At 40.8% G+C, this 22122-nt stretch overlaps 1 protein-coding gene and 1 long non-coding RNA gene across 2 annotated transcripts; one reads left to right on the top strand and one right to left on the bottom strand.

Annotated features, from left to right (window-relative positions):
- The first annotated feature begins 358 nt into the window (after window positions 1–358).
- On the top strand, window positions 359–21814 carry LOC121857530 (coronin-7-like). The gene is made up of 26 exons (XM_042353614.1): window positions 359–394; window positions 2324–2492; window positions 2844–2995; window positions 3225–3411; window positions 4162–4289; window positions 4818–4984; window positions 5195–5322; window positions 5693–5823; window positions 6045–6191; window positions 6729–6884; window positions 7632–7803; window positions 11891–12054; window positions 12859–13019; window positions 13243–13358; window positions 13681–13694; window positions 14120–14248; window positions 14652–14708; window positions 14790–14824; window positions 15151–15289; window positions 16019–16108; window positions 16936–17052; window positions 17189–17324; window positions 17561–17685; window positions 20253–20294; window positions 21316–21402; window positions 21688–21814. The coding sequence occupies exons 2-26, from the start codon at window positions 2333–2335 to the stop codon at window positions 21694–21696; spliced, it is 2949 nt and encodes a 982-aa protein (XP_042209548.1). The 5' UTR covers window positions 359–394; window positions 2324–2332; the 3' UTR covers window positions 21697–21814.
- On the bottom strand, window positions 9279–9896 carry LOC121857520. The gene is made up of 3 exons (XR_006087227.1): window positions 9824–9896; window positions 9435–9658; window positions 9279–9312 (listed from the first exon to the last, which is right to left on the bottom strand). It is a non-coding gene; the product is annotated as an uncharacterized LOC121857520 (long non-coding RNA).
- Window positions 21815–22122: the final 308 nt, after the last annotated feature.

Raw genomic sequence — 22122 nt, 5'->3', positions numbered from 1 at the left:
GAATCCCAAGACAAATTATCCCAAATAACTAAACACAAACAACTAACAAGTTAAATTTACATAAAATAAAATATTTAACACAAAAATAACACGAAAATAACATAAAAACTTGATAACTCCCGTAAGTTCAAATAGAAACCAGGTAATGATAAACACCAACATTGGCGACAAAATATCAATAATCTCCAAAAATACACCATAAATATCTCAAAAATATATATAAATAAATCAAAAATAAAATACTCTACAAATTATATTCAAATAAGTGTGTTTAAAAAGCTCAGATAAGGACAGAAGATATGATAGGATGGTATATTTATCAACGGGATCCCTGGTGAAGCTCTTGGCTGTCAACAAAACAGACGACGCCAGCCTGGGAACGCTAAACACAGAGGTATTATCATTTTCCTTCATAATTCCTCACAAACACCTAACTCAACCTCCTACACTGATATAAAAACATCCACAAGGACAGATAATCCCCTCAAAATAAATAAATCCCCGATAAATCTCGTATAAATGGATTAAATAAGGTAAAAACACGACGCTGATTGGTGGGTAGGGAGGGGCGGAATGGTCACTAGCATCTATGGTGGATTTAAATCTCACATTAATTCCCGATTTCTCTGGATTTTAACCCTATTTAAAGGAGGATTAAGATAGAAATCCAACTATATAATCACCCTATCACCAATTACACCTTGTTTACCTGTTTATTTGTTTATTTTCAGGTGTAATATGGCAAGACTCTTTTATGGCTAAATTAATCATATTTTTTACCCTAATTCTCACTTATTTATCTTATATTTAGGCCTAAAATGTCTAGCAATATCTATATGTCTAAAGGTTTATTTTATTGTCTAATATGTCTAATTATTTTTCTAATTGGTGTAATTATTTAGATTATCTTGGTGGTATTTAAATGACTATGAAATGTATCTGATTTTATTATTATTATTATTATTATTATTATTTTTATTATTATTATTGTTATTATTGTTATTATTATTGTTATTATTATTATTATTATTTTTATTATTATTATTATTATTATTATTGTTATTATTATTATTATTATTATTATTGTTATTTTTATTATTATTATTATTATTATTATTATTATTATTATTATTATTGTTATTATTGTTATTATTATTTTTATTATTATTATTATTATTATTATTATTATTATTATTATTTTTATTATTATTATTTTTATTATTTTTATTATTATTATTATTATTATTATTATTATTTTTATTATTATTATTATTATTATTATTATTACTATTATTATTATTATTATTATTATTATTATTTTATTACATCTTAGAAACAACTTGACTAATAGCTGTTATTCTTATCTCTGACATTACATCTTTGATAGTGAACATCCGGTGCTTGTTCTTATCACAACTCTGCCCCGGTACTTTACACCAGAGAGAGACAGAGCCAGGACAGTGAAAACAACCCCACTAATGTACTATATAGAGATTAAAGTCCATTATATCGAGGTTTTGTGTATTGCATAATCATCTCCGTTATCTGTTATGTAAAGCTATCGGGGAATGATTATTTAACCTTATCGTATTGGGGAGGGATTCTGGGTTGATTAGGGCCCATAGGTGTGTTTTGTGTGACAGATAGACAATTATTACGATATATGAGTAATTAAGACATTGCTGTTAACTGTGTATGTGTATCTGTGTGTGTTTGTGTGTGTGTCTGTGTGTGTGTGTGTGTCTGTGTTTGTGTGTGTGTCTGTGTTTGTGTGTGTGTCTGTGTTTGTGTGTTATTATTATTATTATTATTATTATTATTGTTATTATTATTATTATTATTATTATTGTTATTATTATTATTATTATTATTATTATTATTATTATTATTATTGTTATTATTATTATTGTTATTATTATTATTATTATTATTATTATTGTTGCTGCTCTAGGCTGCCACCTGACCACTAGGGCTAAAGATCGTCAAAATAAACATGTATTATTCTTGTACACATTATTCATTCTCTCATGCCGACGTAACGTATGTATATTAAACACCGACGACACTCACTCTCACTGCTGTAATAAATGCATCTTATTCTAGGGTTCCCTTAGCAAGATATGTATGTAAGACTTTGGTATGGTTAAGTTAGGTTTGGTTTGGTTAGGGTAGCGTTAGGTTAGTGTCAAGTTACGTTAGTATTGGGTTACGTTACGTTATTGTTAGGTTAGGTTTTGTTACGTTATAGTTAGGTTAGATTATGTTACTATTTACCTAACCTACCAAAGTAATATATCTCTTGTGTTTCTACATCCGACCCCAGGCTGGCAATATGGCTTGGAGGTTTAAAGTGAGCAAGTACAAAAATGCCGCCCCTTTGTTGCCGAAGAAAGAGGACTGGGTGAGTGACATTAAGGTCGGAGCGCCCCAGTCCTGCGGGAATCATATCAAGGCTTCCGCTGCGTTCATCGCCTTCAATGTCGAGAACAGAGGTAAGGGGTCAGGCGTATAAAGCTCTATTTTATTATTTATGTTTTTTACTTGTCTGATCTATAGTTAAATGGATAAACAGATTGGCTGGTGTACGATAATTAACTCGTCTGGGCTGATGTACGATAACAGTCATATTTCCTCTGATGGTTAAACAGATTGACTGATGTACGATAATTAACTCGTCTGGGCTGATGTACGATAACAGTCATATTTCCTCTGATGGTTAAACAGATTGACTGATGTACGATAATTAACTCGTCTGGGCTGATGTTTGATAATTGTCATATTTCCTCTGATGGTTAAACAGATTGGCTGATGTATGATAATTAACCACGTCCTTATTTCCCCAGGTGGCGGGAGTCTCGGCCTCGTCCCACTAGACTACAAAGGCCGAGTTGATTCCTCGACCCCGCTGATCCACGGTCACTCCGATTTGATTACGGACTTTAACTTCTCCCCGTTTGACGATGGACTGCTGGCCACGAGCTCGACCGATGCCAATGTAAGACTGCTGACCTGACCTGACTTGACTTGACCTTATCTAACTTAACCTTGATATAACATAACCTAACTTAAACTTTGTCTAATATAACTTGATGTAATTTGACCTAACTTAACCTCGATTTAACATTCCAATCTTAAGGCGACAAAAAATTCTAATACCATCTAAACCCAAAAACTACCGAAAATAAAAACAACGTTATTTATTAATTTATTTTTCTCGCCAACAGGTTCGAGTGTGGCACATACCCGAGGCTGGATTGACGGAGAGCCTATCAGACCCAGAATACTCGCTGCCGCAGTTCGACAAGCGGGTAGAGAACGTGCTCTTCCACCCCACGACGGAATTCTTGCTGACGGTTGCGTACTTCGACACGGTCAAACTCTGGGACATCAAGCACGAAAAGGAAGTTTATAGTGAGTCATGGGGTGTCCTGTACAGTGACTCATAGGGCGTGTACTGAGTCGTGGGGTCGTAGTTACATGGGGGTCTGTTTTAGAGATCACCTGAAGATTACCCCCCCCCACGTCCCCCCACCCCGAGCTTATTACACCTTAGGGTTAACCACACTAATGCTAACCTAACCTATCCTAATATATCCTAACCTAACTCCCAACCCCCCTATAGGTAGCAAAATGGTGCTTAATCATCAGGTGAAATAAACTCGTGCGGTAATCTCGGTGATATTTTCCACCCAGAATAAAGACTTGCAGATCGCGAACCCAAACACCGTGAGTATTTTTTTATTTTAATTAATAGCGAACTAATCTGGACTAATTTTGATTATGTTAACTTAGACTCACTTATGTTAACTAATGTTTGGGCTAATTTTGATAGGGGTTAACTTAGACCTGCTTCAGTAGATGAGATATGGTGTGTTTACGCTGCTGTAGAAGATGGAAGCATTGTTGTTGTTGCTTTTTTTTTTTTTTAGCGTGTGGTGAGATGGTGTTGTTGTTTTTAGCGAGACTTTAACCGTAGAGATGCAATGACAACAGACTTCCCCTCCATTTTCCTCTCCCTCCCACTCCCTTTCCTCCCTCCCCTCCCATTTCTTCCCTACCACCCCCTACCCTCCTACCACTACCCTACCACCACCACCTACCCTACCACCACCCCCTACCCTACCACCCCATGCTGCCCCTCCCTGCCTCCTGACCCCCAAGGCTTCAGTGGACACGAGGACCAGGTTCAGAACACGAGTTGGGACGGTACTGGGTCCCTATTTGTGTCTACGTCCAGGGATCGTACCATTCGCATCGTCGACCCCAGAGCTGATAAAGTGGCCTACGAGGTGAGTTTCGGCCGCAGATTAACATTGTTTATTTTATTTTTATTTCTTCAAGCGGCTAATCGGTTCTTTGGCCGACAAGGTGAGTTTTGGCCGCAGATTAACATTGCTTATTTTTTCATTTATTCAGCCGGCCAATCGGTTCTTTGGCCGACAAGGTGAGTGTGGCCGCAGGTTAATCTTACTACACTGCGGGACTTTATCCGTTCATTTGCACAGCTGCGGAAATGTGTTCCTACGCCTCCTGTGGTAACCTCTATAACCTAACGACAACATCACCGCAGTAGTGTCACTGTTTATGAATGAATGGGTATTGGTCGACTAACTACGGACGTGATTGGCGGATTAGCCTGACCATTTGGAGGCTCGGGTTACCACAGGAGGTTTAGGAATACATATCAGCTTCGGTACTACTTATTTACCTATTATTAGTTCATTTGTAGTTATTATTATTATTATCATCATTGTTGTTATTATGTGTGTATGTGTGGGAACCATGAGACACCTTTTAATTTAATCTTTATTTTCTAGGCCGAGAGCCATAAAAGCCCTAAGGACTCGAGGGTCCAGTGGCTCGGCCAGACCGATCGCATCTTGTCGACCGGTTGGGACAGCTCAAGAGTACGAGAGGTCCGGTTAAGGGATCTCCGCAATTTCTCCAAACCTTATAAAATACAGGGTTTTGATTCGTCGACTGGGTGAGTGTAAGGGTTTTGATTCGTCGACTGGGTGAGTGTAATTAATTAGTCTAAATCATCGACTGTCTGGGTATACTGTAATTAATTGCTTTTAATCGGTAAATTTGTTAGTTTTAATATTAACAACGGATAATTTTATTCAGCTCAGAGGTGACCCCCATACACAAGATGTTAATCGACTCACCGCTAATATTTTCTCACGTCCGGCAGTATCCTCATGCCGCTGTACGACCCAGATACCAACATGGTGTTCCTGGCGGGCAAGGCTGACGTGAGCATCATGTACTGGGAGGTGACTGATAAAGATCCTTTCCTCACTGAAGGACTCAAACACAATGGTAAGTTTATCCTGTGTGGATCAACCTAAGACCTTGTGGGACCTTATAGGACCTTATAGGACCTTATAGGACCTTGTAAGACCTCCCTTGCTACCTGACATTGATGTGTACTGGTTATGGGTTAATTCTTATTACAGGTACTATAAATTATTATTATTATTGTTATTATTATTATTATTTTTATTGTTATTATTATTATTGTTATTATTAATATTATTGTTATTATTATTGTTATTTTATTATTATTATTATTATTTTTATTATTATTTACATTATTGTTTGTTAACTAATTTCCTTTTACCTCTGTTATTGATAAGTCATTTGCCACCGTCGCCACTACTAAGTCGCCACTCTGCCACCCCTCCCCCAGGCTCCGTACAGACCAAGGGGGCGTGTCTGGTGCCCAAACGCGGTCTGGACGTGATGGCAGGAGAGGTCAATCGCCTTCTGCAACTGACCTCCAACGCCATCATCCCAATTACGTACCAAGTGCCTCGTAAGGTCAGTCGGCCAGTTGCCATACCAGTTTGTTTTACCATGCACTGTTGCCATATCTGCATTTTATGACTTATCTGGAGAAATTGTACCAGATGTTGTTGCCATATCTGTAGTTTTCATCGTGCAATATTGCCATACCAATATTTTCTACCACACAATACTGCCATACCAATATTTTCTACCACACAATATTGCCATACCAATAATCAACGCCTCATCGACAGACATACAGAGAGTTCCACGCAGACATCTTTCCGGACACCCCAGGATACGAACCCTCTACATCAATCTCCCAGTGGCTTGCCGGAACGAGCACCCCAGTCAAAACCATCTCTCTGGACCCCACTAAGCGACCTGCGGCAAAATTCCAGGTGAGAATTGACTCGTTAGTGAGATTACCTGGATCCCTAAATTCCAGGTGAGAATTGACTCGTTAGTGAGATTACCTGGATCCCTAAATTCCAGGTGAGAATTGACTCGTTAGTGAGATTACCTGGATCCCTAAATTCCAGGTGAGAATTGACTCGTTAGTGAGATTACCTGGATCCCTAAATTCCAGGTGAGAATTGACTCGTTAGTGAGATTACCTGGATCCCTAAATTCCAGGTGAGATTCGAGACCCGTTAGTGAGATTACCCGGAGACCTAAACTCCAGGTGAGATGCTCGTTAATGAGATCACCTGTAACTCAGACCCCTCCCTTGGTTTGTTTATATAATCGACGAGTATTTTATTTCATCGTGGGGTTGTTGTTGTTGTTGATGTGAGATGGTTGTATGTTTGGGATGTACGTTGTATACATTATTGGTCTTTTAATATACGTTCCTCTGTATTATACATGCATTGACGTCATACATTCTAATACATCAATGAATATTACTCGATTATACATTGACGTCTCGTTCCCAGATTCATCGCGGGCCGTTGAGCAGTCAGGAAGAGAACAGGTCGTTGGACGTTGGCCTGCCAGTACCCGCTCCCAGGTCACGAATATCCAACGGCACGGACGCCAAGCCCATGGGGGAGGTGCGGCCAACGCTCTCTAAACCAATGGTCGCCGTAAAGGTAGAGTGCGTTGCCGTCGTTGTGTTGCCATGAGGTGAATTTTGTTAGTGTTGCCATGGGGTGGGTTTTGTTTTTCTTTTGTTGCCATGAGGTGGGTTTTGTTTTATATGTGTGTGTGTTGTGTGTGTGTGTGTGTGTGTGTTGATGTCCAGTGGTTTGGGGAGGGGGGGGTGTTTGAGGCTATTGAATACATCTTTAAGATACAACGTTGGAGAGGTGGGGGGGGACTGCACGAAATAATCCCTAATACGACAAATCTTCATATTCGTGTAAATTTCTGATCTACAAGCATCCCAATTTACATGTCGGATCTGTAAATTACCCGTAAATCGGTCCTTGGGATGTCATACTACATGTAAAAAATCATCCGGAAATCGGTCATTTGAAAATAATAATTTGTAAATCATCCGTAAAATCATACTTGTAAAAAAAAACCTGTAAATCTGTTCATTGTAAATTGGGTATGCCTGTATGGCCGAAATAACTGTGTATGCCCTGTGGTATTTGTGTATGCCCCCAAAAATATCTCTCTCTGTCTGTCTGTCCATCTATGCCTGTCTGTCTTGTGTACAACCAAAGACAAGTAACCCAGTTTTGTCCTTCAATGCCCCTTATGCCTCTCTGACTGCCATGCCTTTTTTGCCTCTCTGATTTCCTGCTTCTAATGCCCTTTCTGCTTCTCTGATTGTCCTCCCACACACCCCCACTCCACCTCTGATTGCTGAACGCCACTCCTGAACGTTCCAGCCATGCCTCATGCCTGGTAAGCCGTGCCAAATGCCCAAGCCCGCTGTGCGTTCGAGCTTCCCCCTCCAGGAAAATAAAAACCTGACTAACGAGGACGACCTAACTACCGACTCCCCGTTAAAGAACCACCTCGCTCAGCTTCGCAAAACGTTTGAGATTCAGAAGGAGGCAAGTGACAGTGGTTGATGCATGACCTAGTGACAGTGGTTGATGCATGACCTAGTGACAGTGGTTGATGCATGACCTAGTGACAGTGGTTGATGTATGACCTGGTAGTGACAGTGGTTGATGCATGACCTGGTAGTGACAGTGGTTGATGCATGACCTAGTGACAGTGGTTGATGCATGACCTGGTAGTGACAGTGGTTGATGCATGACCTGGTAGACAGTGGTTGATGCATGACCTAGTGATGTGGTTGATGTGGTGGTGGTTGATGCATGACCTAGTGACAGTTGGTGGTAGACAGTGGTTGATGTATGACCTGGTAGTGACAGTGGTTGATGTATGACCTGGTAGTGACAGATGGATGTATGACCTAATAGTGACAGTGGTTGATGTATGACCTGGTAGTGACAGTGGTTGATGTATGACCTAATAGTGACAGTGTTTGATGTATGACCTAATAGTGACAGTGGTTGATGTATGACCTAATAGTGTCAGTGTTTGATGTATGACCTAATAGTGTCAGTGTTTGATGTATGACCTAATAGTGACAGTGGTTGATGTATGACCTGGTAGTGACAGTGTTTGATGTATGACCTGGTAGTGACAGTGGTTGATGTATGACCTAATAGTGACAGTGTTTGATGTATGACCTGGTAGTGACAGTGTTTGATGTATGACCTAATAGTGACAGTGGTTGATGTATGACCTGGTAGTGTCAGTGGTTGATGTATGACCTAATAGTGACAGTGTTTGATGTATGACCTGGTAGTGACAGTGGTTGATGTATGACCTAATAGTGTCAGTGTTTGATGTATGACCTGGTAGTGACAGTGGTTGATGTATGACCTAATAGTGACAGTGGTTGATATATGACCTGGTAGTGACAGTGGTTGATGTATGACCTAATAGTGACAGTGATGTTGTGACAGTGTATGACCTAATAGTGTCAGTGTTTGATGTATGACCTGGTAGTGACAGTGGTTGATGTATGACCCATAGTGACAGTGGTTGATGCATGACCTGGTAGTGACAGTGGTTGATGTATGACCTAATAGTGACAGTGGCTGATGTATGACCTGGTAGTGACAGTGGTTGATGTATGACCTGGTAGTGACAGTGGTTGATGCATGACCTGGTAGTGACAGTGTGGTTGATGTATGACCCAGTGTCAGTGATGTATGACCTGGTAGTGACAGTGGTTGATGTATGACCTAATAGTGACAGTGGTGATATGACCCGTAGTGACAGTGGTTGATGTATGACCCATAGTGACAGTGGTTGATGTATGACCTGGTAGTGACAGTGGTTGATGTATGACCTGGTAGTGACAGTGGTTGATGTATGACCCAATAGTGACAGTGTTTTGATGTATGACCTAATAGTGACAGTGGTTGATGTATGACCTGGTAGTGACAGTGGTTGATGCATGACCTAATAGTGACAGTGTTTGATGTATGACCTAATAGTGACAGTGGTTGATGTAGGACCTGGTAGTGACAGTGGTTGATGTATGACCTGGTAGTGACAGTGGTTGATGCATGACCTAATAGTGACAGTGGCTGATGCATGACAGTGGTTGATGTATGACCTGGTAGACAGTGGTTGATGTATGACCTAATAGGTAGTTGATGTATGACCTGGTAGTGACAGTGGTTGATGTATGACCTGGTAGTGACAGTGGTTGATGCATGACCTGGTAGTGACAGTGTTTGATGTATGACCTAATAGTGTCAGTGTTTGATGTATGACCTGGTAGTGACAGTGGTTGATGTATGACCTGGTAGTGACAGTGGTTGATGCATGACCTGGTAGTGACAGTGGTTGATGCATGACCTAATAGTGACAGTGGTTGATGCATGACCTGGTAGTGACAGTGGTTGATGCATGACCTGGTAGTGACAGTGGTTGATGCATGACCTGGTAGTGACAGTGGTTGATGTATGACCTGGTAGTGACAGTGGTTGATGCATGACCTGGTAGTGACGACAATTGATGCATGACCTGGTGACAGTGGTTGATGCATGACCTGGTAGTGACAGTGGTTGATGTATGACCTGGTAGTGACAGTGGTTGATGCATGACCTAATAGTGACAGTGGTTGATGCATGACCTGGTAGTGACAGTGGTTGATGTATGACCTGGTGACAGTGGTTGATGTATGACCCTAATAGTGACAGTGGTTGATGTATGACCTGGTAGTGACAGTGGTTGATGTATGACCTGGTAGTGACAGTGGTTGATGCATGACCTGGTAGTGACAGTGGTTGATGTATGACCTGGTAGTGACAGTGGTTGATGCATGACCTGGTAGTGACAGTGGTTGATGCATGACCTGGTGACAGTGGTTGATGCATGACCTGGTAGTGACAGTGGTTGATGCATGACCTGGTAGTGACAGTGGTTGATGCATGACCTGGTAGTGACAGTGGTTGATGATGACCTGGTAGTGACAGTGGTTGATGTATGACCTGGTAGTGACAGTGGTTGATGCATGACCTGGTAGTGACGACAATTGATGCATGACCTGGTAGTTAATACCTTACAGTGACCTAGAATCATGCATGACCTGTCTTGACCCTGTAGTAATGACCTACTGTAGTGATGGTCTTATAAGTACAATGACTAATATTAAATCATCATATCAATGGCTTGTTAACTTAGTAGCCATTTAGGTTGTTATTCTCTTATTTGTTAGTTTATTATGACCTTTATTGACCTGTAATGAGGGTCCCAGGCCAGGATATGAACCCAGGATGTGGTAGAAAGAGGTACTCAAATACCCATCTCATTTGTCTTGGGCCAGGACTCGAACCCAACCCAGGACATGGCAGTGTAAGGTACTCAGAACACCCTCACTGTCCCTCCTGGGTAGTGTAAACCTAACCTAATCCCATAATCCCCAGAAAATTCCCACCACTGAGGATTTTACCCCCTATACCCCTTAGAAATCCCCTCCCCCTCCCCTCTCGAAAATTGTCCCCCAGAAATAAATGTTTTTTTTAACGTTTTTCTACTATTACAACCGCTGCCCTTCTCTCCCCCTCTCTTCGTCCCCAAACACGGGTACAGGAAACAGACGGAACGTGGGTGGGAAATGTATAGACACGGACGAGGAAACAAAACACAGCCGGAATCAGTATTTCCCAACTCGGAAAATTACGAGGCCAAGGAGGGCCGGGTAGGCCTTATATTTGTTGATGTCGTGTTTATTTTTTTGGGTGGGGAAATTTGGGGTCTGATTGGGGTCTATCAAAGTCTATGGGGGTCTATTTAAAGTATTTTGGGGCCTAGTTGGGGTCTATTGGGGGTCTAGTTGGGGTCTAATCGGGGTCTACCAATCACAAGCAACGATTTTAGTTTTCCGTCTCGCTTTCCGTTTTTTAATTAATTTTTTGCTTCTTGTTGCCGTGTTTAGCTTATTATTGCTTGCTTTTGTTTGTGTATTGATCGTTTGTTTGCCGCAGATCAAAACAATGACACTAATATCCTCCTCAGTTTGTTTGCGTTTGTTTTTACCGCAGACCAAAACAACAAAATGTCAACACACTCTCTTTCAGACAGTCGGGTCGTTTGGCTCCGGTTTGTCGTTACTTGTAATCAAACGACAGTACATCAATTTTACTCACCAGTTATTGAAGATTATAAACTTGTGAATTATTGAAGATTTTAAACTTGTGAATTATTGAAGATTATAGACTTGTGAATTATTGAAGATTATAGACTTGTGAATTATTGAAGATTTTAAACTTGTGAATTATTGAAGATTTTAAACTTGTGAATTATTGAAGATTATAAACTTGTGAATTATTGAAGATTTTAAACTTGTGAATTATTGAAGATTATAGACTTGTGAATTATAAATTATTAGATTTACGAATGAAAAAAACTAAATTATACAGTAGTTCTGAATGATAATAGATTAGACTTGTCAATTATTTATGATTATAGGCTCAATAATTATTCCTCTTGTCACTAGATTATTTATAATTAGAAAAAGGGTAATGATTGATCTTAGGCTCTGGTTAACTTAGTAATTTATGAAGACTTAGGCTTACTTAACCAGATACTGTAGAGATGATTTAAACCCCCATAGGAGATCACTCACGGCAAGAGGAGGAGAACACATCCAAGCTGGCCTCCATCAGAAAGGCATTTGAATCTCGGTCGGTCTCCATGGATGACAAGATGGTGGAGAGGAGACGGGAGGAGATACGCCCAGAGAAGACGATCCAGGAAGAGGAGAAGGAGAACGTTGGGGTGAGTTTTGGAGACGTTTTGGTCTGGTCTCCGGGCGATCCCGGGGCGGAGAAGTCGTGAATTGGTATCGTAAGGTGGATTAGTTTGGTTAGGTTAGTTAAGGCTAGTGTCAAATTCCCCCTTTGCGCGGAGGACCCTAAGCTGAATAAAATCGTCTGACGGTAGCCGGAATAAAATGGCAAGCGGAAATGCAGCGAAAAAGTGAAGTTAGTGTTAAATTAGGTTAAGTTATATTTAAATTATGGTTGGTTAGTGTTAGGTTAGAGTAGGTTAGTGCTAAATTAGGTTAGATTAGTTTAGGTTAGTGTTAAGTTTGGTTAGTGTTAAATTAGATTAGGTTAGTGTTAGATTAGAGTAGGTTAGTGTTAAATTAGGTTAGTTTAGTGTTAAGTTGTTTAATCATCAGACAAAATAATTCACTGACCTGAGAGCCAGTAACGCCGTGATTTAGCCGAAGGCCATCGCTATGAACGGAGAAAAACGTTTGAACAGCGGATGATGAGTATGGATGAGAAACCCCGCCTCAATTTCTAGGAGATCCACCATCACCCGCTCTTTTCGTGAAGGATTTTGTGTGCGATTGATGGAGTAGTGTGTGTGTGTGCGTATATATATTTGTCTGTGTACATAGTGTAACATGTCTGTAAGAAATATATACAACTGATGTGTGTGTGGGCCTGTGTATATATGTAAGGCGCCTGTGTATATGTTTCTGTGTGGATATTTTTACCTCCCATCGGAAAACATAAATAACAATAACTATAAAAAAAACGCATTTACGATATTTTTTTTATTTTTTATTAGAATATTTTTTGTTTATGTCCTTCAGGGCGAGTCTGCAAATTCCGTCACTTGAAGGGGACCCCAGGACACAAAAACACGTGTATCGAGAACCTGCGAGACTTGAGCAGGACAACACCGGGAGAGTGCGATGGACTGGCCGGTGAGTTTGGTGTGGGGGGAGGGTACGATATACATGGATATATTTCATTGGGTATTAGGTGCATCCAATTTTTGTGGGAGAAGGTTAGATTTGATATAGACTGTTTTATATTGAGTTAGGTTAGTTTAGGTTTGGTTAGATTAGGTTAGGTTTGGTTAGGTTTTCCTCCACTACTTCCAACCCTAACCCCAAAAAAACAAGTGAATAGCCTCAATTGTGGTACTAAACGCGTCACTATTTTACAGCAAACTCGGAGTTCGTGGTGTTACCCCTCAGTGGGCGGGCGGCAAACTGTCCGCCCTGAAGCACAACAAGGCCGGCAACCGGACGGGCGCTATCCATCGCCATGAACACGGCCAATGTGATGGATTTTGTGCTCGATCCGTTCAACAAACACACATTAGCCGCCGGTGAGTGTGTGTGTGTGTGTGTGTGTGTCGAGGACTTTTCATGATGGTTGATCTCTGTCTGTGTACGTAAATTTGTCTGTATATAACGTCTTTGTTTTTTTACATAATGTTTTTGTCTCCACCCCCACAACCCTACGAGAGCCAATAACACCCTGGTTATTTTTTCCCCCTCCTTCCCCCAATATGCGCATACCGAAGATCAATTGGCACACTCTCGAGGGCGCCTTGACGAGCGACTGCCAATCTAACCCGACGAGACGTTCATGGATATAGGTTCCGCTGATAAGGTGAGCTGCTATGGGGTCAGAGCAGTGGTGGTGTTATCGTTTTTTAGTACGTTTTGTGGGGGCTGTTTAGGTGATGATTGCGGTGTTATTTAAGTGGTTATTGTGATGTTATTTAAGCTGTTATTGTTGAGTTATTTAAGTGGTAATTGCAGTGTTATTAAAATGGTTGTTGTCGTTGTATTCTGATTTTTTTTTGCCATTATCTACACTGGTAGTACAATTACCCACACACTACAGCATTGTCCACACAAATATCTCAACACTTCAACATTACCTACACAAGTATTACAACATTATCCACTTATCCTCACAAATATCAACATTATCCACACAAATATTACAGTTTTATCCACACACCATCACTATCCATACACCACACCACTATCCACACGCAGGCATTACAGACCACCTTTACTACCCCATAGGTGACCATCCTCAAGTGGCATCCATTGTCGAAGGGGGTGTTGGCTGCTGCCGGTGGGGACCTTACCATTAAGATTTGGGATATTCTCTGTCAGACTGTCGGCATAACTCTCACCGGACACCCTGATCAGGTATTGTCTGTCTGTCTGTAACTCTCTCTCTCTCTATCTGTCTGTAACATTATATCTCTCTCTGTCTGTCTGTCTGTAACATTCTCTCTCTCTCTCTCTCTCTCTCTCTAATACAATAATCTAAACCAAACAATATTTAAATCTCAATCAATTTCTTCCATAACATTTAAGTCTACACCTCCCCACCATCACCACTCCACTATATACACCTCCCCACCATCAGTCTACCCCCTATACACCTCCCCCCACCACCACCCACCACCCCACCACCACCTCCCCTATAACACCCCCCACCACCAGTTCCCCTATAACACCTCCCCACACCACCCTACCCCTTATAACACCTCCCCACCACCAGTCTACCCCTATAACACATCATCACAACTGTCGCCGCCTAAACCAGATCTTCTCGATGGCGTGGAGTCCTCGCGGCCGTTACCTAGCGACCATGTGCCGGGACAGCCACGAGTGACTATTTACCTCTGCACTGCACCGAGCCAATACAGACGGGAATGGGCTTCGTGGTGCCAGAATATTGTAGGCTACGGCAAGTTCTCGTCACCGCGGATTTAGCAAGTGATTCGAGCCTAACTTAAATTAACTCCGAGCCCAACTTAACTTAACCTGAGTTTGACCTAACTTAACTTATGAATCACCTGAACATTAGGTAAGCACTTGTGGGTATTCATCAGGTGAGCACTTGGGGGAGCTAATTTGATCTAATTCCTGTACCCAGAGACAAATTTAATGACTTATTGTTGTTTTTTCAAGCCTTGCTTAATCTTATCCAGAGTATCAAAAAAATATTACCCCATACCTACATCCTTAAAATCTAGACCCCAGAGACAAATTTAATGACGATTGTTGTTTTTGTCGAAGCCTTACTTAATATTATCCAACAGAGTATCGGAGAGACAGATCAGCGTATACAAGGCCACTGAGCTGACCAAACCCGCCAATACGGTCGGAACGGACATCAGCCCAGCGATGCTCATTCCATTCTACGATTCCGACTGCTCTACGCTCTTCGCCACAGGAAAGGTGAGTTAAGAGTGCTTGGTTAGGTTTGGTTGATTTAGATTTAGTTAAGAGCAAGTAGATTAGGTTAAGAGTGCGTTAGATTGGTTAAGAGTGCGTTAGATTAGTTAAGAGTGCAAGTAGATTAGGTTAGGGTGAGTTAGACATTAATTTAGATTGTGTTACGGTTAATTTAGATTGTGTTACGGTTAATTTAGACTGTGTTAGGGTAATTTAGGCTGTGTTAAGTTACTTTAGACTGTGTTAAGTTAATTTAGACTGTGTTAAGTTAATTTAGACTGTGTTAAGTTAATTTAGACTGTGTTAAGTTAATTTAGACTGTGTTAAGTTAATTTAGACTGTGTTAAGTTAATTTAGACTGTGTTAAGTTAATTTAGACTGTGTTAGGGTAATTTAGGCTGTGTTAAGTTAATTTAGACTGTGTTAAGTTAATTTAGACTGTGTTAAGTTAATTTAGACTGTGTTAAGTTAATTTAGACTGTGTTAGGGTAATTTAGACTGTGTTAGGGTAATTTAGACTGTGTTAAGTTAATTTAGCCTTACATGGAGGCTTCACGAACCTCGATATAATGGACTTTACTATCCCACATGCTCCGTTATATCGAGGTCTCACAGCTAATGAACCTCGATATAGCGTTAAATTCTCTGTTAAGTATAAATTTCATAAATATAAATCTTACTGAATAGAAATCCTGCTGTTGTGTAAGTAATAATGTGGCGTTTATCTTGCAGGGCGACAGTACAATTTATGCCTACGAGATCGGGGCTGACTTCCCTCATATCTTTCCCCTCTCTCATCATAAATGTACCAGCGTGCACCAGGTAAGATTGTGGTAGTTGTGGTTGTTGGTGGTAGTAGATATTATTTTTATTGTTATTATTGTTGTCGGTTGTGGTGGTGGTTGTTGGTGGTGGTGGTAATAGTAGTAGTAGTAGTAGTAGTAGTGGCGACCTGTTGTGTAATGGTCAGCATGCTCACCTCATAAGCATCTGGTCCAAGGTTCGATCCCCGGCCAGGGTGAAACTATGGGCAAGTTTCTTTATGCCATTTGCCTCTGTCTACCCAGCAGTAATTGGGGACCTGGATGTTAAAAGATTTGTGGATGGTGTTCCAGGGTAATGGTTAGCCAGTGCAGTTGGTGAGTTGTCCGGTCTTCTGGGGCTATTCCTTGACACTGGGTCATGCAGCTCGTTAACTCAAGGTGTGGTTGTTGTGTTGGTGACAGCTTCTACACCTTAAACACTGGGTCATGCAGCTCATTAACTCAGGGTGTGGTTGTTGTATTGGTGACAGCTTCTACACCTTAAACACTGGGTCATGCAGCTCATTAACTTAGGGTGTGGTTGTTGTGTGGGTGACAGCTTCTACACCTTAAACAAATTCACTCCTAGGTGGTCCTTGGGCCGGCCATCCCGGATAACGAGGGATTCCATTATAATTATTAATAATAGTAGTAGTTGGTGTTATTATTATTATTATTGTAGTTGTTGGTGAAAATTATATTAGTCATTATTATTATTATTAGGTATTATTGTTATTGATAAAATGATGTCCCTACAGCCAACATCCACCAAATAAGCATTTAAGAATAATTCCACCTTAATATTACCCACGAATGATGAACTGACAAGGTGTATTTTTCCCGCAGGGTTTGGTGATGCTGCCTAAGATTATGTGTGACGTACGGCAGGTGGAGTTCTGTAAGGCGTTGAGGCTGACCTCCTCTGTGTTAGAGCCTCTCTCCTTCACTGTGCCCAGAGTAAAGGTAGTTGTTGACCTGACCTGACCTGACCTGACCCAACCTAACACAACCCAACCTGACAACCATTTACTTTAATATATCCGTTAGAATCCTCAAAATCCTCAATAACAACGTAAGTAATGCATGTTTTATTCGTCAGACGGAGCTGTTTCAAGATGATATTTTCCCTCCAACGTTCGTGAGCTGGGAGCCGGTGATGACAGCTGCTGAGTGGCTGGGTGACACTAATCGTCCACCGCAGACATTGTCGCTTCAACCTTCTGATATGTTAACCTGTACGTAGTTGTGGTTCGTTCTTCTTATTTCTTCCTTCCTTCCTTCCTTCCTTCCTTCCTTCCTTCCTTCCTTCCTTCCTTCCTTCCTTCCTTCCTTCCTTCCTTCCTTCCTTCCTTCCTTCCTTCTTTCTTTGTCATGAACCTTGTCCCTAGAATTACAGTAACATATTTAACTGTATATTGATATATTTTTAAACCTAACCTAACCTTTCCCTAATCAAACTCAACCTCCACAGTGTCAGAAAGTCGAGAGCAGCAGTCGCCAGTCTCACAGCCAAACAGTGGAGGCCACATACGGCACGAGACGCCTCCGTTTCTCAAGGGAATGGTGCCCACGGAAGTACGACAGACCCAGCATAAGGTTCGACAGCTATAACTACGATAATTGCGTTTATTTACATTCGCGACCACAGCTTTTGTTGTTATTATATGTAACCTGTATTAGTATTATTGTTATTATTAGTGTTATTATTACCAGTGTTATTATTATTATTATTATTTGAGTTTAATGTTAGGTTAGGATTTTAATTACTATAAGCATTTGTGGTTTTATTATGGTTAGTAAATGATGTCCGTGTAGAATCGAGCTTTAGAAATCTAGACTCTGTTTACTAGCTGTTCTTAACTCCTGTCTGGTACGGTAGTGAAGATTGCGAGTGAGATTATTTGGAATTTTGCCTTATTGGATCACCTGAAGATTAACCCCCAAGTGCTCACCTGTAGATTAACCCCCAAGTGCTCACCTGTAGATTAACCCCCAAGTGCTCACCTGTAGATTAACCCCCAAGTGCTCACCTGTCCCCCAAGTGCTCACCTGTAGATTAACCCCCAAGTGCTCACCTGAAGATTAACCCCCAAGTGCTCACCTGTAGATTAACCCCCAAGTGCTCACCTGTAGATTAACCCCCAAGTGCTCACCTGTAGATTAACCCCAAGTGCTCACCTGTAGATTAACCCCCAAGTGCTCACCTGTAGATTAACCCCCAAGTGCTCACCTGAAGATTAACCCCCAAGTGCTCACCTGAAATCACCCCAGCTTAACCACCCTGAAACTATCTAGGGGGGGGGGGGGCGCTAAAGTTCAGGTGATCCATTAAGGGCTAAAATTACATACAGTTTTGTTCATGATCTTCACTACAGCGCTGAACTTATGTCGAAGCTGTGGATTAAGTTTTAATTAGTGTGTTTTAGTCTAAACCCTTTGAGTGATGATTTAACCCCTTTAGTATGATGACTTAACCCCTTGAGTATGATGATTTAACCCCTTGAATATGTTGATTCAACCCCTTGAGTACTGACTTAAACCCTTGAGTACAATGATTTAACCCCTTGAGTACAATGATTTAACCCCTTGAGTACAGTGACTTAACCCCTCAAATATGAAGCATTAACCAATTGAGTACGATCTCTTAACCCCATTTAAAACATTGTCATCATACTCGAGGGCACGAGAGTACAGTACGTAATCAGCCCAAGTTTGAGTACTAAGAGTAAGACAGGTTTGTATAGAAGTGTTTAAGGGTTAAGTTTTGGCTTCTTCTTCACCTCCTCTTCTCCTCCTCTTCCTCTTCTCCACTCCCTCTCCTTCCCCCTCATTTCCTCCCACTCCTCACCTCACCTCATTTCACTTTAATCTCTCTTTATCTTAGCATGTAAAGACACTTATGTTAAAAATAAAAATACTATGTACACTTGCCTGCATTTATAGCTGGTACATTTTTTGTTAGATGTGGCAATGCTGTGTTTGTTTATATGGTGTTAAAACTCGCAGAATGACTATAACGAACTTCACAATAATTGCCAGACTAAGGTCACTACATCACTACATAGGCCTTCCACAGCATTGCCACATGTCAATAAACGATCAATTTTAATTAGGCTTTTGGGTCATTAGGGATGAAATTACCGTAATCACTCGATCACAATAAACGTCACCAGGTATTATATCCAGGCGTGTGTACTTCCAGCTTGGGGTTGGTAGTCAGTGCATGGGGGGGGAGGGGAAGTTATGTTTGAGAATATTACTAAGAATTTGTTTATTTATTTATTTATTTCTAATTATTTTCCTTGTGTTGTGGAGAGAGGGGTGGGCCTAGGGTATTGTTTGGCCGATGTCTCTCTCTCTCTCTCTCAACGGCCAAAACACGCCATCTAGACCCACCCCAGAGCTAATTAACCAGCATTGCATCCTCAGCTTTGTGTCGTCGACGTTAAACCCCGATGGCTTAGCCCCCAGACCGAGCCGACACCACACGTACTCCTCTACTTACAAGGACGTGTCATGCATGAACTAGCACAAAAACAATAAACAAAGCTTCCCAGTCCGGTGGTTTAACGCACGTGGCGGGTTATTCGACGTTTACCGTGGGGTATTAATGGGGTGGACTTCCTATAGGGGTTGCTAATCAGATTGAGCTGTGATTGTCAACATTTATCAAGGTATGAATTAGGTGATTGATTAAATGGCTCTGGGGTTTTTTTCGCCTGTAGGTTTGTTACGCTGATGCTAACTTAATCTACCTTGAGAACCTAACCTAACCCAACCTGATCCAGCCCAACCTAACCTAACCCAGACCAATTAGCAGTTTACAGTAAACATCGAGAGCAAAGTAAATAGGGGACAAATCTTCACTACATATGGCCTAAAATTAATGACGATTTAACCCCAAGAGAGAAATAAAACGTCGAAATAATATCGTACGGACCTCGAAGCTTTGTTTTGGCGTCCGATAAAACCCCCGGAGAGAGATCAAACACGAGCGATGGATCAAAACAAATAATAATAATAATAATACTCATAAATCCTCGAGTTTGATCTACGTCCGTCGAGATGGACGTTCGTGATTGGCTGATTGCATGTACCCCCCCCCCCTCACCTCACCTCCCTACACATCTCAACCTACCCAGCTTGTCGTTGTATCTCCGCAGAATCTAAATATACCGGACGAGGTTTTGGAAACGCAGATACGGGTAGGTGTTATTTGTCGAGTTCCTCTGTGTATGTAAACAATGTACAGCGAAACCTCTATATAACGGACTCGTCTCTCTCTCTCTGTATAATTCGTTAAATGGGGGTTTCGTATGTAATAGACCCTCGATATAATGGACTTTGATCTATATAGTACATTATATGGAGGTTTCACTGAATATATATTTTTTTGTTATTTATTTGTGATATTTATTTATATATTTGTCTTTGATAAGTCAATTTCTAAGCCAGTTTCCATGTTAAGTTAATTTCTATAGTGTCAGGTCATTTTCAAGTCAATTTCTAGTGTTAAATCAATTTCTAAGTCTTTTCCTTAATAAGTATTAAGTCATTTTCAGCAATAATAAGTTACTCAGTCATTTTCACCAGTATTAAGTCATTTTCACCAGTATTAAGTCATTTTCACCATTATTAAGTCATTTTCAGCAATAATAAGTCACTCTCAGTCATTTTCACCAGTATTAAGTCATTTTCAGTCATATTCACCAGTATTTAGTCATTTTCTGATAGATTTTTCCATATTAATAAGTTAATTTTCAAAGACGTTTTTCATATTCAGAATTTGGGGCATTTTCAGGTTTTATCGATAGGTATTTTTGGCAGCTTGGGGCAGTGACTGTAGTGGGACAGTGACTGTGGGCAGTGACTGTTGGGGCAGTGACTGTTGGGGCAGTAAGGAGTGTGGCAGTGACTGTAGTGGGGCAGTGACTGTTGGGGCAGTGACTGGTGGGGCAGTGACTAGTGATAACTGTGTAGATGATAATGAACAGTGAAAACATTTATGACTGGACCTTTGCTTGAGTTAGGTTAGGTGTAGGTTAGTTTAGGTTAGATTAGATTAAGTTAAGTTTAGATTATGTTAAGGCTAGATTAGGTTAAGCTTAGATTAGGTTGAAGTTAGATTAAGGTCAGATTAGGTTAAGGCTACATCACATGCTGCGGTGTATCGGACATGTATTTCGTCATCACCGAGAAGTTGTATTTACTTTATTTATTTTTCAGTTAGAAGAGTCGATGAGTCAGCAGATGAGTCAGGTGTCCAAGACCCTAGAACAGGACAGGATGGAAGGTGTCGACTCAACGGAATGGGTCAGTACCTGTGTCTCTCCTATTGGACGATTCTTGTGTGCTTAAACCTAACCTGACCTTACATCTAATGCACCCTCGATATAATGGACTTTCATCTCTATAGATCCTTGATATAATGGACTTTCATCTCTATATAGTTCATTAAATAGAGGTACCACATATAACACACCCTCGATATAAAGGACTTTCATCTCTATAGACCCTCGATATAACAACCTCTCATCTCCATATAGTTCATTAAATAAAATCATAACTAAATTATAAAACCTTTTTTTTTTTTCACAGGAGGATTGAGTCAGCCAAGACATGTCACTCAGCGCTGCCAGGTTCAAGAATACACTCAAACTGGTTCACCGCCACACAAGCAACATATCGCGGAATCAAGACCATATTGGGGGAGTGTGTGTGGGGGTAGGGGGTGGGGGGGGGGGTATCAAGACCCACGACACTCCAGTTTAATATTATTTAACGAAAGACAGGGCCACATAACAGGGTCATTTCAAGTGTCGACCCCAAGAGGAAGTTTTGCTGTGGGGTTTATCTTTTGACGACTGTGTAGCGTTCGGTCTTTCTTGGTCGATTTGTGTGTGTGTTGGTCTGTTTGTCTGTAGGCTGTATCTATCGGTCATTTGGTTGTTGATAGATCTCTCTCTCTCTCTCTCTCTCTCTCTCTCTGTAGTAAATTAAGTAACAACCAAACCTCAAAGATAAACAGAAGAA

This window comes from Homarus americanus, unplaced genomic scaffold (genome assembly GCF_018991925.1).
Source record: "Homarus americanus isolate GMGI-L3 unplaced genomic scaffold, GMGI_Hamer_2.0 scaffold19065, whole genome shotgun sequence".
Taxonomy (NCBI): Eukaryota; Metazoa; Arthropoda; class Malacostraca; order Decapoda; family Nephropidae; genus Homarus; species Homarus americanus.
The sequence above is the reverse complement of the archived record's forward strand: the minus strand, read 5'-3'. Positions and strand labels throughout refer to the sequence as shown.

What these genes read in the sequence shown, in the direction of transcription:
- LOC121857530 (XM_042353614.1), top strand. Translation starts at nt 2,333, where the DNA reads ATGGCTTGGAGGTTTAAAGTGAGCAAGTACAAAAATGCCGCCCCTTTG. An exon ending in TAGCGACCATGTGCCGGGAC is followed by an intron (nt 14,709 to 14,789) that starts AGCCACGAGTGA and finishes AGAATATTGTAG; the next exon opens with GCTACGGCAAGTTCTCGTCA. An exon ending in TTTTGGAAACGCAGATACGG is followed by an intron (nt 20,295 to 21,315) that starts GTAGGTGTTATT and finishes TTTATTTTTCAG; the next exon opens with TTAGAAGAGTCGATGAGTCA.